The sequence below is a fragment of the Nasonia vitripennis genome, chromosome 5 (assembly GCF_009193385.2).
Source record: "Nasonia vitripennis strain AsymCx chromosome 5, Nvit_psr_1.1, whole genome shotgun sequence".
NCBI lineage: Eukaryota > Metazoa > Arthropoda > Insecta > Hymenoptera > Pteromalidae > Nasonia > Nasonia vitripennis.
The window spans coordinates 19575741-19595177 of record NC_045761.1 but is presented as its reverse complement, the minus strand read 5'-3'; the positions used below and the strand labels follow the sequence as shown (position 1 = coordinate 19595177).

Sequence of the window (19437 nt, the reverse complement as noted above, 5' to 3'; positions counted from 1 at the left end):
ACTTTGCAGCTGAGGGGAGGTGCGCGCAGTATTTTTTTTTTTAATCGGATACCTGTCGCTTTAGGCTTTAGGCGTCAATTTGCGAGGACAAACAAAATTCTTCGAAAAGCTCATCAAAATTAAACTCGTTGCGAGAAAAGAATGTTTAACATATGAACAAAAATATAACACAATGGTGAAAAAAAAAATAAAAAGTTCGTTTGTCCTCCAATGGTAAAAATAAACAAATAATACTAATAGATTCTAAATGACTACTTTTCTTTAGACACATTTTTTTGGTTATTTGAAGCTGTAGTGGAAGCAAGGGACAACAAGTCACGCACATCATTTTTGTCATAATGGCTGTGGTGAATTTAGTAAAAGAATAAAAGCCAACTACAGTATCTAAGACCTATGGCTAACCAAGGAAACACATTCCGGCACCAAAGCAAGTCAATAACATGATCTGGACATTGAGCGATATATTTGAAGAGCTTAGATTTGTTGTTACACCAATAAAATGCGAAAATAAAAATAAATTTAAATTTTTCGAGAAAATGGCTGATTAAGGAACTGATACGGTAAAAAAATCATTGAATAGAAGTAACGTTTTAAGGTAGCATAATCAGTTTCCTTATTAGAACAATGTTTCTAAAACTGAAATTAAAATGCCGCGCTATCTCTGACTCATTAGTTTTTGTTACGGTCGTATATGTTAATAATCTGAATTTATTTATTTATTTATTTAAATAAATAAATAAAATCTGAATGATGTAGTTAATTGGATCATAAGAGTTTATGTGTGATCACATTATCCGGTTTTCACTGATGAAATTACCTTAAATACCGATGTAAAAACAAACATATTAATAGGGGCATTGTCATGCGGCTTTAGAAATGATTTTATAAATAAATTGATATTTTCTTATCTTTTTTATTTTTTTAATAACAACACTTCTAGCGGTTTTTATGCTGAATCTTGGAGCATGGACATAATAAGTTCAAGTATATTACAATTTTTAAGCCAGAAGAAACATTAAGATATCAAGAATTTGTTCAAATTATTATAAACAAATGACATTTGTAGATAACACAATGCGTTTTAAACTTTATTAGGCTTTGAGACCTGAGTATTTGTCCTTCTGTACCCTAATCTAGATTTGCATCATAATTTTTTTATATCGTGCATAGGTTCTGTTTTAACATTTAATTTTGTTATGTCCGATTTGCAAATAAGAAAACCGATTAAAATCGCGAAACCAAGTTTTTTGGATGTTTATTAAAGCGATGTCGAAAGCATGTAGTTCTATTTTTTCCATGTTTTGTATAAATGCACATGACCGGATACTCCGATAAAGCAAATGAAAAAAGTTTCCAACGCGTTTTTGAAGTGGATAGAACGAGACATTCATAGATATACATGTGCATGGTAAAAGATATTCCTATACCATTGTCATTTAAGCAAAGCTATTCAATATTATGTTTTAACTCAAGGTTAATACTTTGTACAATTATTTTGTAAACCTTGTCATATTGAGACCTTCATATCTTTAAAAAATCGATGAGGTAAAACAGAAATTCGAATTTTTCATAGTTGCTATGTCCATTATATGAATAAATTTGCTATTTCTTTGGTATTTTTTCAAAATTTAATATAGTTTGGATTTTTATCCTAATAGTTTTGCAATTCGTTTTAGTTTGCTCCTGGTTGTGATTTTTGTATAACGTTTTATTTTTGATGCCTGATGTATGTTTGATAAATTGACGAAAACTTTAATATTTTAAACTACTATTTCTCTCAACTGTTTGCATGACATGCTTTTAATAGCAAGTAAAATGAATTTTCATTAACACTGTACTAAGAGTTATCGATTTCGTTGTATTTCATTTTTTAAATGAAATGGTGATTTTGACTTTTCGAAATTATTGCAGAGTATAAATTAAAATGTAAAGGATAAAATAAAATGTTTATTTACTTGTAGAAAATACGATTCTAATTGTTCCGATGCATATCAATATCCGTCAGTCGTACAAGCTTCAACCATCTGATAATAATATTTATATTTGAACAACATTTTGGTTTCAAAACGTTTACAGTAATTTTTTAAATCTCTAATTTTTTCCGTCCTATACACAATCTCGAATCGAATCAGTCTTAACTCAATGAGCTTTAACACGTAAAGCAGCTAAGAATCCTTGATTATTTGTCTTAAAACTATGTAACTATATTATCTATTTATTGCCACATCTTTAACATGTATAATTAAAAAAAGCGTACTTCAAAAGAATGTTCGAACAAATAATCTTCTTGCATTGAGTGTTAATTCAAAAAGAGGCAAGACTGATTGAGACTTCGATATTACGAGTACAATTTCCGCTCTCTAAATCGTTTTTCTTAACGTTTCACCTTTGTTCTCTCGCAATATATAATACACGAACTCATGTATGCATACAACTGCATAAGGATATGCTTTAAAATACGTATATGTATGTATAATAATTACATAATAATAGATAGAGACTTAAGTCGAGACACAGAGATACACGTATTTTTATGTATGTATGTATAGTATACCTTTAGTGCCTATTACAGTCCAAATTTAATTGTGAGCAGCATTTTTTTAAAGATTTTCTAAAGTATTTTATAAATATTCTTAGAAACGAACTTTGGGGGGAAAAATTAATCAGTTATCACTATTTAACATCTAAATAGGAAAGTTACGCGCTAAGTAAATTTTATTTTTAGTCTTGATGAATATAAAATTTGTTCATAAGGGCCTCGTTTTATAACTTTTCTCCCTGGATTTGTTGCTATTTCTACGGAGATAACCTGTACTTTCGTCAGTTTCAAAATGATTTTATAATATTATAGCAATACAAATTTGTACTTGGAATATTCCAACAGGATGATTTATTACATCGGATTTCCTCACAGCATAAATAAACGACATAATCTGTAATTTCACAATGCATCATTAACAAAAAGTTTCAGTTTGATTATTATTTGTCTGGTTTTAGAAATTATAAGTGCTCTTCATTCCTTTTGTTACTGTTAAAATCTGTTACTTATTATTGCACTTGAATAAAAATGCATCTGGATTTAACATTTGTTGCTATTCTCTTTTGTAATACACAACGCGAAAATATTTCATATTCTGTAACTTGTCTATATCAACACAATAACTGTTGAAAAGAAAAATGCAATGATTAAGGCATTATTTGCATACATGTATGCACATTATACACATATGTTGTATACTATACATACTTGCAGATTATACATATATGTATATGTTATTTATAATAATTACACAATTATTTCGTAATAAAATCGAGATTAAGTATCACCACATGTCTCTATAAATCGACTATTTTGTATTTACAAATGTTTTTTCGCAGTGCATTTGAAATAGAAGAAAATTCCCCTACAATCACGAAAAACATTCCGTCTATTTTATATATTTTTTCCCGATAAACATCAGCCCTCCCACCTGCAGCTATTAAATAATAATAATTTGTTGTCTTCTATAAGTTCTCTCAACCTCTAGAAGAAATAATCAGCGAATTTGGACGATCGAATTTTGACTGTAAGTATAAAAATATAAAACAAAAAAAGTGCTTTACGTTTGGTATAATATGTTGAAGACATCGAGAGAAGTAAATAATATTCCCAAACTCCGCTTCGGGAAATTTTCATCAATCCCAAATGTTCTATTAATATTCCTTAATCCCTCGCATAGAGCGACGAAAAATTTTTCAATGCAAGCAATATGTATATAATAATAACAACGTTCTCTACTTAAGCATTTTCGCTTGGCAATTCCTTTAATATTTCCTAAGTCTTATTTTTTGTATGTATATTTATGTATTAGCGCTCACACGTGCGTCCTCGCTTAAAGCGTCAATTTCGCCGCGTGGAAAATGTCGCAAAGAAGTATAATATAGCTATATAAGAAACTGAGATAAAATGCCCTCGAAGGAAAGGAAGCGGATTCTTGTCGCGGTCTGCGTTCTCCTTTTGAACCTCTCTCTTTCTCCGAAGATACGCGATATTGATTTTCCATTTGAACTAGCGGATTCGCCTATGAAATTGCAAGTCTTCAACGCGTATGCGCGTCGACCGCGCGTAGGCCAAAAATCTTCGGGCCTCAATTTTAACTGTATTATATTTGTATAATCGCGTTCATCAAATCTTAGTTTGATCAATGTTTAACTTAAAAAGACACTGATCCGAGTTATTACAATTGCTTAGAAAAGGTGAAAAATGAGAATTCTTGTATAAAAGAATTTTGTCCTACGGCGTAAAGAAATTTCGTATACTTCTGCGCAACACGAGCATTTGCAACTTTAGTTTTTTTGAAGCGAACAAAGTGCATCAGTATTTACAATATTCAACTCCGCGTTGATTTCGCATGAAACAAATCTTTGTTTACAGTGATAACAATACATACCGGTATACATTAATAATCGTTACATACCATTTAAAAAATCAACTAAACATTTCAGTTTACTAATATATATGTACATTTTAACGTATTTGAGAGTATGTGAATTTAATTCTAAGACTCGGCGAGTGTCTTTTTAATTTAATTTAAGCATCATGCGATTCTTTCAACAATCATCAACAGTTATAGACTAGCGTAACGAAAACAGCTTCGTTCTGTGGCTCTTTCTCGCTCCCCATATTGTCCCCAACTATCTTCAACTTAAAAAAAAAATAAATAAATTATACAATGCAACTAGGTACGATCCCTCAAACATTCCGAGACTATAAGTAGTGCCAGTCTCGCGCGTAATACTCTTTTTTTTTGTTCATTAAAATCGTGCGAAATATCGCACACTCGACGGGGAAGCGGTTCACTCTTTTACTGTGTCTTTCAATACGGTGCGAGCGTGATTCGTTTTCGTTCTTCTCTCGAGACGATTACCGTTGCACGACGTATCACAATCTCCGTGTGTAGACAACGGCGAGGTGTCTTCATTCTCGCTGTAGAATTTCCTGATCAGGAAAACAAGCTTTTTCAGACTATCGTATACGAGACATTTTACATTGACTTTTTGCCTATCGCTAATCTAAATTTTAATTACCTCTTTGCGATTTCTACGGTTCATCGAATTTCAAAACAAAATGCAATTCCTACTTCGGATTCGTCGTATTGGTGTACTTAATTTTTTATGGATAAAGTGAGCTGTACAATCGATTAATGCGCGTATATTGTTCGAAGAAGTCTAGCGAAATTTTGTGGCATGCAAAGCCTACACCAGCCAACTTTACTCCTAACTATTGTAGCAGATTTTGTAGCAGGTTACGCATTTAACATGATTGAACGCACGAAAAAGACTTCTGTTAATTTAGTAAAGCGGCTTTTTACACAAAGAGGTTATTTTGTGTATCACATAAGTTTACGTATAGAAAATTCTATCCCTGGCATGTGTAGCAAAATTTTTTCAAAATTCTTTAATAGCAGTGCTAACGCTAATAAGAGTGTACGAAAGACGACATGTTCGTATAACGTAAATAAAAATAGCAAGCATACGTTTAAAGTATACAAGCTCCACAACAACTATAAAAAAGGGTAAAATTACAACCTTTAAAAAGCTTAAAATTACTCCAATTTAACGGTTTCAGAGCTCATTGTCTTTATTGACCTGTTCTCGCCAAATCGCCTGAAAAAAAGTTAGTATCTCTGTAATTTAAGCAAGAATACGACAAATTTACCCAAAAAAACTAAAAAAGACAATTATTAAAGCCTACGAATGAAAGGAAATATCAAAGATACTCATTACTTATAAAAAGTGGTATATTATATTTCTTCTATACACAATTAAGAATAAAAAGAAATTTAGTCAAGATTGATGTATGAATACCACTTAACAAATGATTTATGAACTAAACTACATTGATTCAAATGCGACAAGTGTGACAGAATGTACAGTGATCAAAATGACATAAAAGAAACAGCCATGATAAACTTTAAATAACAATAATATGGGGTTGAATTTAGAAAAATCGTAAAATTGTAACCGATGCAAAGGTTGTATTTTTACTCGATGATACTTTTCTGAGTCTACAAAAGACTCGATTAAGAATTTACCCTTTTAATTGCTTGCTATTATTAACATTAGTAACGTTACACAATTTCTTCAGCGGTAAGGATTTTATGGTGATTATATACGGACACACACAAAGTTGACCCAGTGGAAAGTATTTCATTGTCACATAGCGTTCCCATGTCCAAAATAGCCAAACAAAGAAAGAAACTGTAAATTCACGGGTTTGCTTCATCAATTAACTGAGCGCGTCTTTGTCAAAGAGCGACTCCGACGGTGTGGGAGACAAGTATACAGATAAGAAAAAACAAGGTTCACACAAGGTGCAAAAAAGAGTCTATAAAGCCACTCCTCGAAAAACGTTCTGGACCCAAACAAGATACAAGAGGAAAACCCAGAGAGCAGTATTTTTTCTCTTGGCGCTACGTTAAGAGAGTCCAGGGTTTTTGAAACTTACCATTTCCGTAGTGAGACTAGCCAAAGCTTCCTCGACCGATGCCGCTATTCGACTTCCGTTTTCCGCTCGCTGACTCCCTCGAACTGGCGTCGTCGGACAACCTGGAAAATTCGTTAGATTTGTGAAACAAGTCGTCGTGCAAATAATTCAGATGATGTATTTCAGAAAGTATAATAAAAAAGTGGTGTAGAAAAAATAATGACATTCGAAATTTTGTTACAAATGTCCATGTGTGTGTTGTAGTTTTTTTTCTAACCTAGTGTGACACTTTGAGAAGACCTCTTTTTTACGACGAGTCATGAGCTCGAAGGAGAATCTTTTTCAGTGTGAGGTTTGAAAATGGAAATTAGAAAGAAACCTGTTGCCGTAGTAGCTTAGCCGTTGGCCGAGTCTTATTGCGCTGAAAAATTTAATTTCAATAAAAATTTAGTCGGGGCGTTGCACACGCGAGGGTTAATAATAAACCTTATTGCAAAATCTTCTGGTTAAATCTTAAAAAAATCTTCCATTATAACTGTCTTATATACACATTGAAAACCAATCGTTAGTCGGTATATAAAAGACGTATAAACAGGCAAAAAGTTTGAAAAATTGAAGCTGCACTGCAGTGACGAAGAAGCGCATGTATAAAAAGATTTGACGAAGAGCCCATGCTTGATGCTTCGCGAGATGCAGGCTTGTAGTATATAGATTTGAATACATAAAAGTGTTGTATATATACAAAAATAATAATTAAGTAAGTCCTCTTTATAGAAAAAAAGTTTGAAGCATTTTCTTTCCTCGAAAAAATGCGAGGGTAAAAAATGCGCTCTACGCGTGCCTGTACATGTGAAATGAAGCGTGGTATATAAGACTTTAGGTATATATAATATAAAGAGAATGAATGGTATGTGCGAGTAACATACGGATTGTCATGAGAGAAAAGAGAAAAATGTATAGTAATAAAGAGAAAGAAGGCGGAACTTATCTCAAAGCTCGCCGAGATCCTATATATGCAACTTGTCATAGCTTTAGTAAGAAGAGTGAGTAGAGTTAAAGGCTTTTTTTAATATGCGCATTGTTGCTTTATTGGCGATTTTAACATCGCTGGAACTGACAAGCACGCTTTTTTTTGACATGACGTTTCGCTGTGGAACAGGACTACGAGATAATATTCAGCCTTTTGCACTTATTAGTTTCAGTTGTAAGCTAATTATTTACTACGAATAGTATACACATCATTAAAATACTCGCAATTGTCCGCTGGCTTATTAAGTTTCAAAAAATTGTTCATTACTGCATCACATAAGTCTCTAGCACCACATCATTGTTCATTAAACAATCAAAAATATTTTGTGTATACCTACTGTCTAAAGAAAATAGTTATACAAAACGTCGTTTATAATAAAGACAACTAAACCATCCGCTGAAATTATCTCTTCGCAATACTTACATACTCGGTATAGTCTTGTGTACAATATAATAATCTACAAACACATACATGTAACGAGGATTAAATCGAGGCACTTTACTGATTCTCTACAGTCGTTTATATATTGGTCAAAAGAAAACGTTACTACAGGTCAAATATCTAAATCTATTCCTAACTTTCAATCGAACAGTACCTATGCACCGAGTAACGTTTTCCTTCTATCTAAACAATTCGCTAACGCAGGTATCGATACATCATTTCTGAGACACTTATCATCTATAATTGAGCACTGATACACAGTACACAGATCAAATCCAAAAAAGAAGGACGCACTGGAGAACACGTGACTGAACAACTCTCACGATTTGTGCATAAATATGTATCGAAGGCATATAGGTGTCAGAATCTCAGTTGAACGACAAGGTGTCTTCAGGTGGTGGTGTAGTAAATGTGAAGCGCGTAGAGGCACTTACCCATGTCGCCGCTACTGGAGCTCTCGGTGAAGGAGGGCGTGCCCTCGGTCCAGGTAGGCGTCGAGCCCTCGGCACTACCAGCGGGCGGTGTCCAGATGTGGCTACCGCCACCGCCGCGACTGCTGCTGCCGCCGCTCTCGACGCTCAGCGATGACTTTGTCGGTCGGCCGTCGTTGCTGCCGCCGCTACAGCTGCTCTCCAAGTGCACGTCCGATATGCTGCAGACACGAAAGAAGATGTTAGGATTAGTATGTGAGTGCATAAATTTTCATTATTAGAGATGGTTGCTCCAATTTAAATCTTTATTCCTATTATAGGACAAGAGATTCTACTGCACTCTCGTTGCATTTCGATTCAAATTTATGCGAGATTGACGCATTGAAATGCCCGAGACAAGCGTTCTTTGAACGAGTTGATAAGCTCGTCCGATGAAGAATAAAAATTCAGTTAATCTCCTGCAGTCTGATTAAACTCAATTTATGCAGAAGAAATTATCTCTGTCAGCAAGACCAAGCATTCACCTCTGAAGCAGCAAAGATCGTGAAAGCTTGAATTTCAATTAAAACTCGAATTTTCAATCAACCTCGGATAAATCACGTGCTCAAATCAGGCTCGTTTCGGCCGCGGCCGTAGGTAAATAGTTTAGGTAGCACACCCACACCCACACACACACACACAATCGCAGAGTGCTGATCGATAAGAGCGTCTGCAGCAGCAGCAGCGGCAGCGGCGGTTATAATCGAATAGTCAATTAGAAGCCGCTCGACGACTGCCCCCGCTGCTGCAGTGCACGTATGCATGCATATACAGCAGCTACATACCTGACGGTGTCGTGGTAGGTCTTGGCGAGGGTGACGTGGTGCACGACCTTGTTTCGGCCGACATGCGAGCCGGCAAGGCTGCTCGTCAGTATCGACGGGCTCGTGCTCCCTTGCTGCTGCTGATGATGATGGTGGTGATGCGGATGATGGCCGCCGGAGGCTAGAGTCTGGTCGTTCGAGCGCACCGCGTCGTCAAAGGGCGGGGGCGGGGTGGAGCAGGTGGAAGGAAGGGTGCCACCTACGGAGAAAGCGCAGTCTACCATTAGCATCGATACTTTCCCTCTTGCTCTCTCTCTCTCTCTTTTCTTTAGCTCTCTTATCTTTCTCTTTTCTTTTCACTCTCGTTATATTATGCTATTTGTATGGTTGTTTTATAAGTATCCTATAAACTAGACGGTCGAGGGACAAGTCAAGCCAAACAATGAGAAAAACAGGCTGATGCAGCGTCATGTCAGAGAAGGACTGAGAAGAGAGAGAGAGAGAGAGAGAGAGAGAGAGAGAGAGAGAGAGAGAGAGAAAGAGAGAGAGAGAGAGAGAGAGAGAGAGAGAGAGAAAGAGAGAGAGGAAGTGATAAGAGATAGAGAGACAGAGATAGAAGAAAGACATTCAAGAAGAGGGGCAAAACATCGACCAAGTGCGCGAATTCACCCATTTTCAATCAGGAGTATACAGCCTACGATCGCTATATTTAAAGGAGGCCTGCACCTAAGCATGACCTCGAGCAAGTCCACTTTGTAATCACTATACCTTGTATTGTCATGATTTGATGCAATGTGTACATGTATATAATACATAAATATACAAATTTATATGTACAGTAAGAGGTATGTGAAAATATGAAGTAAAAGAAAAACGATCATGGAAAATCTACCTACTCTCCTCCATCCGCGTCAAAAAGCGTAATCATCCGCATGAATCGTAAAATACTCGAAACGACTGCGACCCCTTTCGTTTCAACGAGCCGGTCAGTATGTACAAAACGTTCGGATTACCCTTTTTGACCGACGGCTTTGTACACGTATCCATTCAACATCGTGGTAAGAATATTCATACATACGTTTAGGAAAAAAAAAATCATATAATATGTAAAAATCGTAAAAAATATATATTGCCTACTGCAATGATTAAATATTATAATCACATGCTCTAAAAAGAGTTTGAATTTTATAGGAGGGTTACCTGAAAAGAAAATCAACGTTGAATTATGTTATTAACAGACATCGGTGATTGAAAATGGGTTACTTTGCGCCTGGAAAAATAATTGAAGAGCTCGGTGTGATTATTCAGATTACACTATCTCGAGTTACATATTCGTATTTACAAAAAAAAACATCTAAGAGAGGGATACACAACGTGTCTATAGTACCGCGATCAACGCATTTCAAATCAGCTCTTCAATTCGACTGGTCGTATCGAGTATACTATAAAATCAACCCACACACATGAATAAATCGTCGCCCAAATAAATCAAACCAACAAAAAAAAATCGAAATAAACTCAAACTCAACAGGCCTGCTCTGTAAGAGATGTACAATTAGCGCAAGTATACAAGCCGGCACAGCAAACTAGCAAAGCGAGGAGTAGATCGTGTTTCGTTTAGGAACTTGTTCTAGCGAAGTTTACGAATCGTTAAAAATTTGCTACGTATAATATGTAAAAAAAAACGAAAAAGATCGAATATTGCAGTAGATAAAAATTTTCATATATTTGTACGCTCGTACATATTGGATACAGTTTTTCTTTCGACACATCGCATACTCGTATCCACGTGCGTATACAAACTCAACTATAGACTCTGGAACAAGCCACAATACACCAACAAGAGTAAAAATCTTCCTCCTCGTGTAACGACATATAATTTTAACAAAATCTCCATCTAAAAATGCTGCGCTATATTATACTCGCCAGGCTCGATTATAACTAAAACTTGCTTCAGCGATAATTCAAGACACACAGAATGTGATATGCGTAGAAGTATAATATCTAAACGTCGACATTCAAAAACGACACTTTGCGATATGACATTGAACACCTTCGAGACAGAGTCGAACAAAGAAAAGGACTAAAACAATAAGAAATGAAAGAACAAAAAAAAAAAATCAAAAGTTCGCAAGCCAAAACAAAATCGTACTCCGGAAAAGCTGATAATAGTATATGCGTTGTCGTGAAAATGCGTAGCAGACTCGCGAGAAAAGGAAGAGAAATTCGGGTCGTCGTTATGGCAGACAGAGATAGAGAGTCATCGCATCACTTGCTGCCCGCGTAGCCATGCAAGAAGGAGGAATTCCGTCGAGCTTTCCGGCCGCTCTTATCCGCCTGCTCTTCGAGATATCGTCTGTACTGCTCGTCCGTGAGCTCGGCCCCGAGCGACTCCTTCCTCGAGCGCCTGACGTTCGGCCTCGCGCCCTCGAGGCTCTTGAACTTGGCCCACTCGGGGTAAGCTCGTCCCAGGAAGGTCCGAGCGATTTCTCCCCCGGAAGCTTCCTCCACGTTCTGGTTCTGATCGACCGACGGCGGAGACGCTCTCCTCCGCCTGAGCCACGCGGTCCTCTCCAGCAGCCGGCTTTTGAGCGAGGGCAGCTGTGCAGTGGGCCTGAGTTTGCGCCGTCGGTTGTAGCGGACGCGGATCCTGTGCAGCACCGCACTGCCGGTCCTGATGCTGCCGCTCGTCGTCGCGTCGGTGACCAGGAGCTCCGGTAGCGGGCCGCGTTCGCGCTCCTCCTCCAGCCGTCGCATCCGCTCGGAGTAGGTCTCCGAGTGCTTCTTGTCCTTGCGCGACATCTTCCAGTTCATGAGCTCGGGGTTGCCGGCCGGGTTGATGAAGTACGTGAACTTGGGCATGTTGATCGAGGGCGTGTAGCCGTCCTGCGAGCTCCTCGGCGTTCTGAGCACAGACGAGGGCGGCCTCAGGTCCGAGCTGTCGCCCCCCGTCGAGCTGCTCCGGCCTCGTCGGCCGCGCTCCGGGCGGAAGGGGTAGGGACTCGTGCGGATGACGTAGGAGTTGTCGACGCGCTCGACGCTGACGAACTCGTCGGGGTCCTCGAAGAGCAGCGGTGGCGGCGGCGGTGGCGGCACGTACTCGTTGCTCCTGCGGTGGGTGCGCTGGAGCGTCTCCTCGGGGATGACGAGCCCGCGGAGGAAGTCGGGCGGCGCGGCTGGCCTCGGCGGACGGAACGCGGGGGTCGCGGCATGCGAACGGGATACATGCAGTGAGAGGTGGTAATCATCGCGGAGAGGAGCATCACCTCGGGGGGACGAGGAGTCGGAGGACTTGCCCCTGGCGGAGATGCTGCCGCGCGGCGGCACCGGGGGCGGCACCTTGCCCGATGGCACGAGGTTCGGGTTCGGCGGCGACGCAGCCGTGCTCCGGACGCCGCTGCTGCCCTTGAGGACAGCCGGATACTGGACGCTCGGCTTGCTGGCGGCGAGGCTGGTGCTGGTGGTGCCGGCCGGCTCCGACGGCTGACTCTGTAGTGGCGGCGGGCTCACCGGACCCGCGGGTGCGCTCACCGGCGTCGAGGTGGCGATCGGGATCGAGCCCGTGCTGATGACGCCGCCGCTGCTCGTCGCCGGCACCTCGACGGGACTCACTGCGTGGCGGACAATCACAGAGACAGAGCTTGGTCAGAGCAGTGCTCTCTCGACGTTCGTTTGTTTTTTCTAATTTTTTTTTGTTGCTGCTCGGGGTCGGACTGATGTCGGTGTACACTGATAGGCGTTTTATTGAAAATTCAAGTGTTGCTCTGTGTGGGTGTGTTATACGGCGCGACTACACGGATTGTTTTGCGCGTATGGCCTGGTATCGATCGGGTACATTCTCTCCCGGGAGCAAAAATTGTGTCAATTCCCTTTCAATCAAATTGTGGAAGTAGCGCGGTTTCGCAGGGATATTTCGATATTTTTTCAGGGATTTCGTTTTGATGTCGAAACCAAAAATGATTGGAGTGCGTGGAATGAACGAGTGATAGCGTTATGAAAAAGTTAAAAATGGTGAACGAATGTTTGAGAGCAAAGCTTGCTTGTTGGCGAGGTATAAACTTTTCAGTTGATGATTTTTAGTATTTGAAATTTTAGCATTAATTGTCGTTTTCTGTGTAATAAAGTCATGCATGATTTGAAAACGTTAATTTTTTGTAATAAAATCTGTAGCAAGAGACAAAAAAATCAAAAACTTTTATTCCAAGTATTGTTGTAAATTATCTTCACTCTTTTTATTACAAGACTTGGATTTTCGATAAATTTTGCTTATCAGTGTACATGTTATGAAAGGAGACAATGGGCTGCTTGATGTTATGGAATTTTTTAAGAGAAATATTAATGATGATCGAAAATGTGACACAACATGCAAGGTAGTGCTCGGTGGACATTTTGCGAAAATTGCAATTTTTTACAATATATTAGTCTTTTGTTTTACTATTTATCAAATATTTGAATTCATTGCAAGATATAAATGTGGTTTTTTATCAACTTATATAAAGGATTCTGATTACTTCAAGCAAAAGTATAGCAAAAGACGCATAATCTTACGACTTTTTGTGCTCATAATTTTATAGCGATACAAAAAAATAGCAATGAATTATGCATTAATTGCATCAAAATGGCAATTATAAGCACCAAAGCTCGCGAAAGAATCTTGAAACGTGGCCAAAAAATTCTGCTCTTACATTTCTCTGCGCGTTTCCTGAATTTTATTTATCAGAAATGCGACGGATCGTATAATTGCAAATATTACGTAAGCTTCTCGACTGTTGTAACACATGAATAAGATCAGCCAATGAAAAACACGAATGAAGTCGTTATACACGCCAAAGTTCGCAAATCTTCCAAGGAAACATTTCAAGATTTTTTTCGACTTTCATAGGGATTTCATCGACAAGGTCGCAAGAGTGACATATATACACTATACACACAACACAAGGACACAACAGTCAAATGAATGTATAGCGCGAAACTCACCAGGCTTCGTGGGTGATGTTGCATGCATAGCCGAGCTGCCAGTTGCCGTCACCGCTAAACCATCACATAACACAAGACCATGCCATTACCATCATTGCGAAATTCTCGAGAGCAGAAGAAGCACCTTTTGAAAAAAATTCCGTTCGCTCATCAATCGCAACACGCGCCACCAAGTTTATCGCGGTGTAAAAACTTTTTACAATTCGTACCAACGCTATAAGTATAATACACGCGTTATAATTACGCTGGCAAACGGTACCGGTGCAGTAAAAATGCGCTCGTAAATGAAAAACAGCGCGCATAATTTGAAAAGGAGAGAGAGAGAGAGCAAAGTAGGTCGAGCGCTTTCTACGAAGATAGCTAATCTTCGACGGTGATTCCTCTGCTCTCGGTTAATTAGTACAGCTCGAAACACATTTGCGTATCAATGATCGTGATCATGGCGGAGTATAATATGAGGAGAATGAAAAAGTGTACGTAATGAAAACGTGGTTGCGGCTGATAGTAATTGTTCGATCGAGTGTGTATATACGATACAGTGTATGTAAAAAAAATATAACAAAGGAGATAAAAATCGTCGATGCGGTCGAAAAAACTTGGGGGAAAAAATTTGCGCTAACTAACGTATACATAGGATCTGTGCGGCTCTGATGCGTCGTCAAAGGTCGTCGAGTGATGTGTAGACGGGAAACGAAAGAAAATAACACACAGTGTGTGTATGCACCGATTGATCGTTCTCTCGGATCGTTTCGCATTCGGCTTTACACTTTGCAGCTCGTCTGCGGCTGCTGCAGGTTGGTTTTTAGCGTTCTCAAAACAGGAATTGGCCGGCCGCTCGCTTTGTTCGGGCTGGATCTTTTGCGGGAACCTTTTTTCGCGCGGCCCTGTTTGTCTTCGGAGAAATGGGAATTTTTACAGACATTTTTCTTTTTTCGAGTCGAACAAAGGGTATATATGTACATTTTACGTGTTGAAATATAATGACTTTTGAGAAGCGCTCGTGAAATATTCGTATGTTTAGTATAATCGATCGTTCAAAAATAAACCTTGAGGATTGCAAAAGTTATTGCCGCGCAAGTTTGTTTGAATGTAGAATGTGCTCCCTACTTTGAAATCTAATTATCTTAAGTGTACTTCTTGCTTCAGGTTAATGCGATAAGATTCAGTAAACTTGACCTAATTTTTCGGCATTTTGATGAAACACGCGAGCGAAGACATTTCGGTTTAATTCAATTTGCATATTAAAATTTTTTAATTCGATAGAAAATTGCGACTGATTGGACGTCAAAATGTCTATAAAAATATCATTTGTTAAAAACGTTTTCACTGATAAGTGTGACGAGAGTGGATACATTTTTGCGTGTATAATATACCTAAATAAATTGTAAAGTAATTAACGGTATTTTCGCCGGCACAAAGATAAGGCTCGTTTCCTAAAACGAAAAAAAATGATCCTCTATATAAACGTTTTCGTGTTCGTAGAAAAATATACCTTTCGCCATAATCGGTTACACAAAATTGGGACTAGCTCACGCAAAAACTCATGAATATAGCGCCCGTCAAAAATTCAAAATCTTATATATAATATATGCGCAACGAAAATATAAGAATACTTTTCAATATCAGCAATAACAACAATTTTTTTTTCATCCATCGAAAGCAGTGCGTTAAGCACGCACAGAGAAAAAAAAACGGTGATGAGAACAAAAACAAATAAATAATCGCAGTTGTGCATCTACGTATGGCGACGTAAGTATATAAAAGGAAAACAATAATCTGCCAGCATAAGACACGTAGACTTATTGTTATAGCCGTAGCGGCTTGCCAAAAGCAGCACGTCGCGCACATTTTGCTTGTAATACATATTCAAATAGGCTCAGTGATTTTGTATATATGTATACACATATTTATATATTAAATATATAATGTATAGTATAGATAAAGAGTTAAAGGAGTGGACAATAGTATCGACCACGGGCTTACCTGTGGAGTCGAAGTCACCCTCCAGTGGCCTCAGCGGCCTCGAGATGCTTTTCCTCTTCGACGGGGAATGCTTCAGCGCTGCAACACAAAGTTCACGTTGTTGTAGTGCTCTTTATCACCGAGTTTATGTATATTTATTCGTTACGCGATTTAATAGGGATCATTTCACGGTATTTATCGATCGTGTCTCACAGAGTCGTGGTGGTGCACATAGTTAGTCAAAATATGTGGGACATTTTATTTTCTTTCAAAGTAAAACTCGTGAATTTGAATTGCCACATTTTTTTATCAATATAATTGAAGTATTGTAAACGTTAAAAAGCTGGTTTTACTTCGAATATTTCTGCTGACTTAGTGTGGATTATTGGCTATGTAACTACAGGTATAGTCAATTCTTCATAATAGTTAGTTTTCAAAGCAAACCTTTGTTTGTGACAATTCATACTTATAATTTTACTTTTGTTATGAGCAATTATACTGTTAGTGAACGTAAAATTTATGTAATATATTCGACACAAAAGCAAAACTCTTAAATTATACAAATAATTCGTTGTTTTTACAGTTTACACAATAAATTTATAATTATGAACATTTAAATATTTGGAATTGTATAATTTTAATGTGAGTTTGCTAAAAAATTCAAACAAATTTGGTATAATGCTTCATATTAAAAAGAATTTATCTTTGTATACTTACTGTTCAAATTACATTTTAGAATTCAAAACATGTTATTCTATGTCAGATCAATCATACATAAATTCAAATTTAATGAAAAAATTCGTACAGACATAAAAGACTTTAGCTTGAAGTTAAAAAATAAAAGAAATAATCTACTATCATATTATATGACCGATCGATTATAGGAAAGTGATGTTTCTATATAGAACTATTCTATGTAATAGAAAAAATATCAATCATAACTATGAAACGATGCCCTACATTTTATTGCGATGACAAAGTCATTTTAAATAAGTCGTGCATGGGCATAATATATTTAAATTATTTTAAAAATACAGAATTTTTTATAGAAAATTGCTTGCATATTGAACTATAATATTTAATTATAGTTTAAAAAACATATTTTATGATATTTTAATTCTCTAATAATTATATCGTAAATGATTTGTCAATTCGTAATATAAAAGTAATCATATGATAAAAAGTAAAAATAGTAAAAAATGTATTTTTAAAGGGTTAAGTGCATGTATCGCCGTTAGATTCAAAAGCAGATTTTTTAAGTACCTTTTCGATAATGAAAATTTGGGTTTGTTATAGTTATGAGGGGAAAAATACAGCAAAAACCACGTGTAAAAACAAACCTCTGTCGAAATACATATTCAACAGGATAAAACACTTAAATATAATAATGAAAAAACAAAAAATGTAAAGCCATTAAAAGTCTGTAAATATATATTATCAAACAAATATCCTATTTGTGATAGTCAAATATTTTGCTTATTAGCATGCTTTATGATCAAAATTTTCGCAAATTCGCAAAAATCTTTAAAAAATGATTTTTCTGGGACAAATAAGATAAAAGCAGGTACACGGCATCTTCATGTCGTTAAAGAGGGGGCAAAATTACGTACGATTCAATCGCAAGATCGAAATTCGAATGTAAGAACAGACCTTTATCCCAATTCTTCAAATCGCAGCTCATAGCTTTTTGTCGCCTCAATTTTTTCGACTTTTTTGATTTAATTCCTAAAGATTAAATACTTTCAAGATTACAGTTGAAATTCACTATGTAAAGCAATGTATGATTATGACTTGTAAGAAGGAAAACATGTTAACATTATTTTACTGTTTAGCAATCTATATAATTATCTGTTACATATTATACGGGATAATAGTCACACTCTTGTTAGTTAGCTTTTTTACTCAAGTATCTTTAAAACGCGACGACGAGGAATAAAAAGTATGGGCATGATTTGAAATGATTCTGAGACAAACCTATGTTATGCATATGTAATTTTTCAATAGCCTGGAATTAAGTTACATATTTGTGTTTAACACATAATTTAATTACGGGGAAAAAAAATTTCGAATAAAAAAAACACTACAAGCATGCAACTGTTAATACAACGAATGTAACTTTTTTATATTATATATCCATATATAAGTTTACACCGATCGATACAACGCTTTCGAGAGTAATATGATGTTCCACTTAGGAATTTTTGCATCTCCTGCGTATTAACCGTTACAGTTGACACGCGGATATCTGATCGATCGCAGATACCAGCGATGCCACGAGCCAGCGATGAATGCGTCGGTGGTTTGTTACCTCCGTCAACACTCGTACATCAACAGCTCGTCTAATAGGAACATCATACTCATCTAGTTTGCAGTCGACGCCAACGCATAACGTCACGTATACAAACGAATGAAATCAATAATTCTATAAGTTTGGCATTATGTATAGAGTTGCGTAACTGTCGTAAGTTTCACTTTATAAATACTTTTTTTTTAATTTTCTCGCTCTACAACTCGAACCGTTTTCGTCGACTGAGCTTATACAGAATAAAAAAGTAAGGACGATTCACGTGCAACAATTACGCAAGAATTACATAAAAATGTTCGATTGTCAAAGAACGCGGTAGTGTAAATGAGCATTGAATTACATAAACGTAAAGTATAACGACGAGCACAAGCAGGTAACGTATATTGGGAAAGATAAACGTGGTTGACATGTGAAGCCGTTTGTAAGATTAAAGAGCTATGTATATATGTATATGGATCGAAACAGAAATAAAGGAAAAAACGAAATGAAAACATAACGTAGAAGTATACCATCAACCGAGGCACACTCTAGCGCGGACTCAGACTAATTTCATAAGTGGTTTTGCCAAAGTAATGAAATATGCCTTTTAATAGAGTAAGAATAAATACAAAAATATAACTTTAATTGAATTTGAAGTTCTCAATCACATATGAAGAAATATGAGCTATATCTATGCAAGTAGAATGAACATTCAGAACTGAAGACAATAAAGCTTCAATTGTCAGCTCGTACACACCGAGAACAAAAACGGATACAAATGAATGTATAAGACGTTGAAAATAAAGGAAAAATAAAATAATTACAACAACGTTAGCGAGCAGGCAAGAGACAAGGTAGTGATTGTACGCATATAAAAACAACAAACGAGCTGGCAAAAAAACTTGCACACGCACACACACAGAACAAAGAGACTGATTAGACAGAAACAGCCAGAGACAGAGACAGAGTAGAGTTACCTATGTAGCTGGTGACGAGGTTACGGAATTTGCGATGATTCCCCTTAATCTCAGGCAGGTCCACTT

General features: G+C 37.2%; 1 protein-coding gene across 17 annotated transcripts in view; it reads right to left on the bottom strand.

Annotated features, from left to right (window-relative positions):
* Window positions 1-19437, bottom strand: part of LOC100123047 (phosphatidylinositol 4-phosphate 5-kinase type-1 alpha) — a 33834-nt gene that overhangs the window by 4269 nt on the left and 10128 nt on the right. For 4 of the 17 annotated variants that reach the window (XR_001729267.3, XM_016986295.3, XM_008206455.4 and 1 more), the window contains 7 exons: window positions 19372-19434; window positions 16132-16209; window positions 14149-14202; window positions 12438-12782; window positions 9193-9430; window positions 8372-8589; window positions 6488-6588 (listed from right to left, as the gene is read on the bottom strand). Coding sequence is in view for 15 of the 17 variants with exons in the window: in XM_016986295.3 (XP_016841784.1) it covers window positions 6488-6588; window positions 8372-8589; window positions 9193-9430; window positions 12438-12782; window positions 14149-14202; window positions 16132-16209; window positions 19372-19434 (1097 nt within the window). In the remaining 2 variants the exon portion in view is untranslated. Of the gene's footprint in view, window positions 1-893; window positions 4979-5568; window positions 5647-6169; window positions 6241-6487; window positions 6589-6743; window positions 8590-9192; window positions 9431-12437; window positions 12783-14148; window positions 14203-16131; window positions 16210-19371; window positions 19435-19437 lie in introns of those variants that run through there. The other 13 variants (XM_032600596.1, XM_016986297.3, XM_032600598.1 and 10 more) reach the window with 11 other exon arrangements.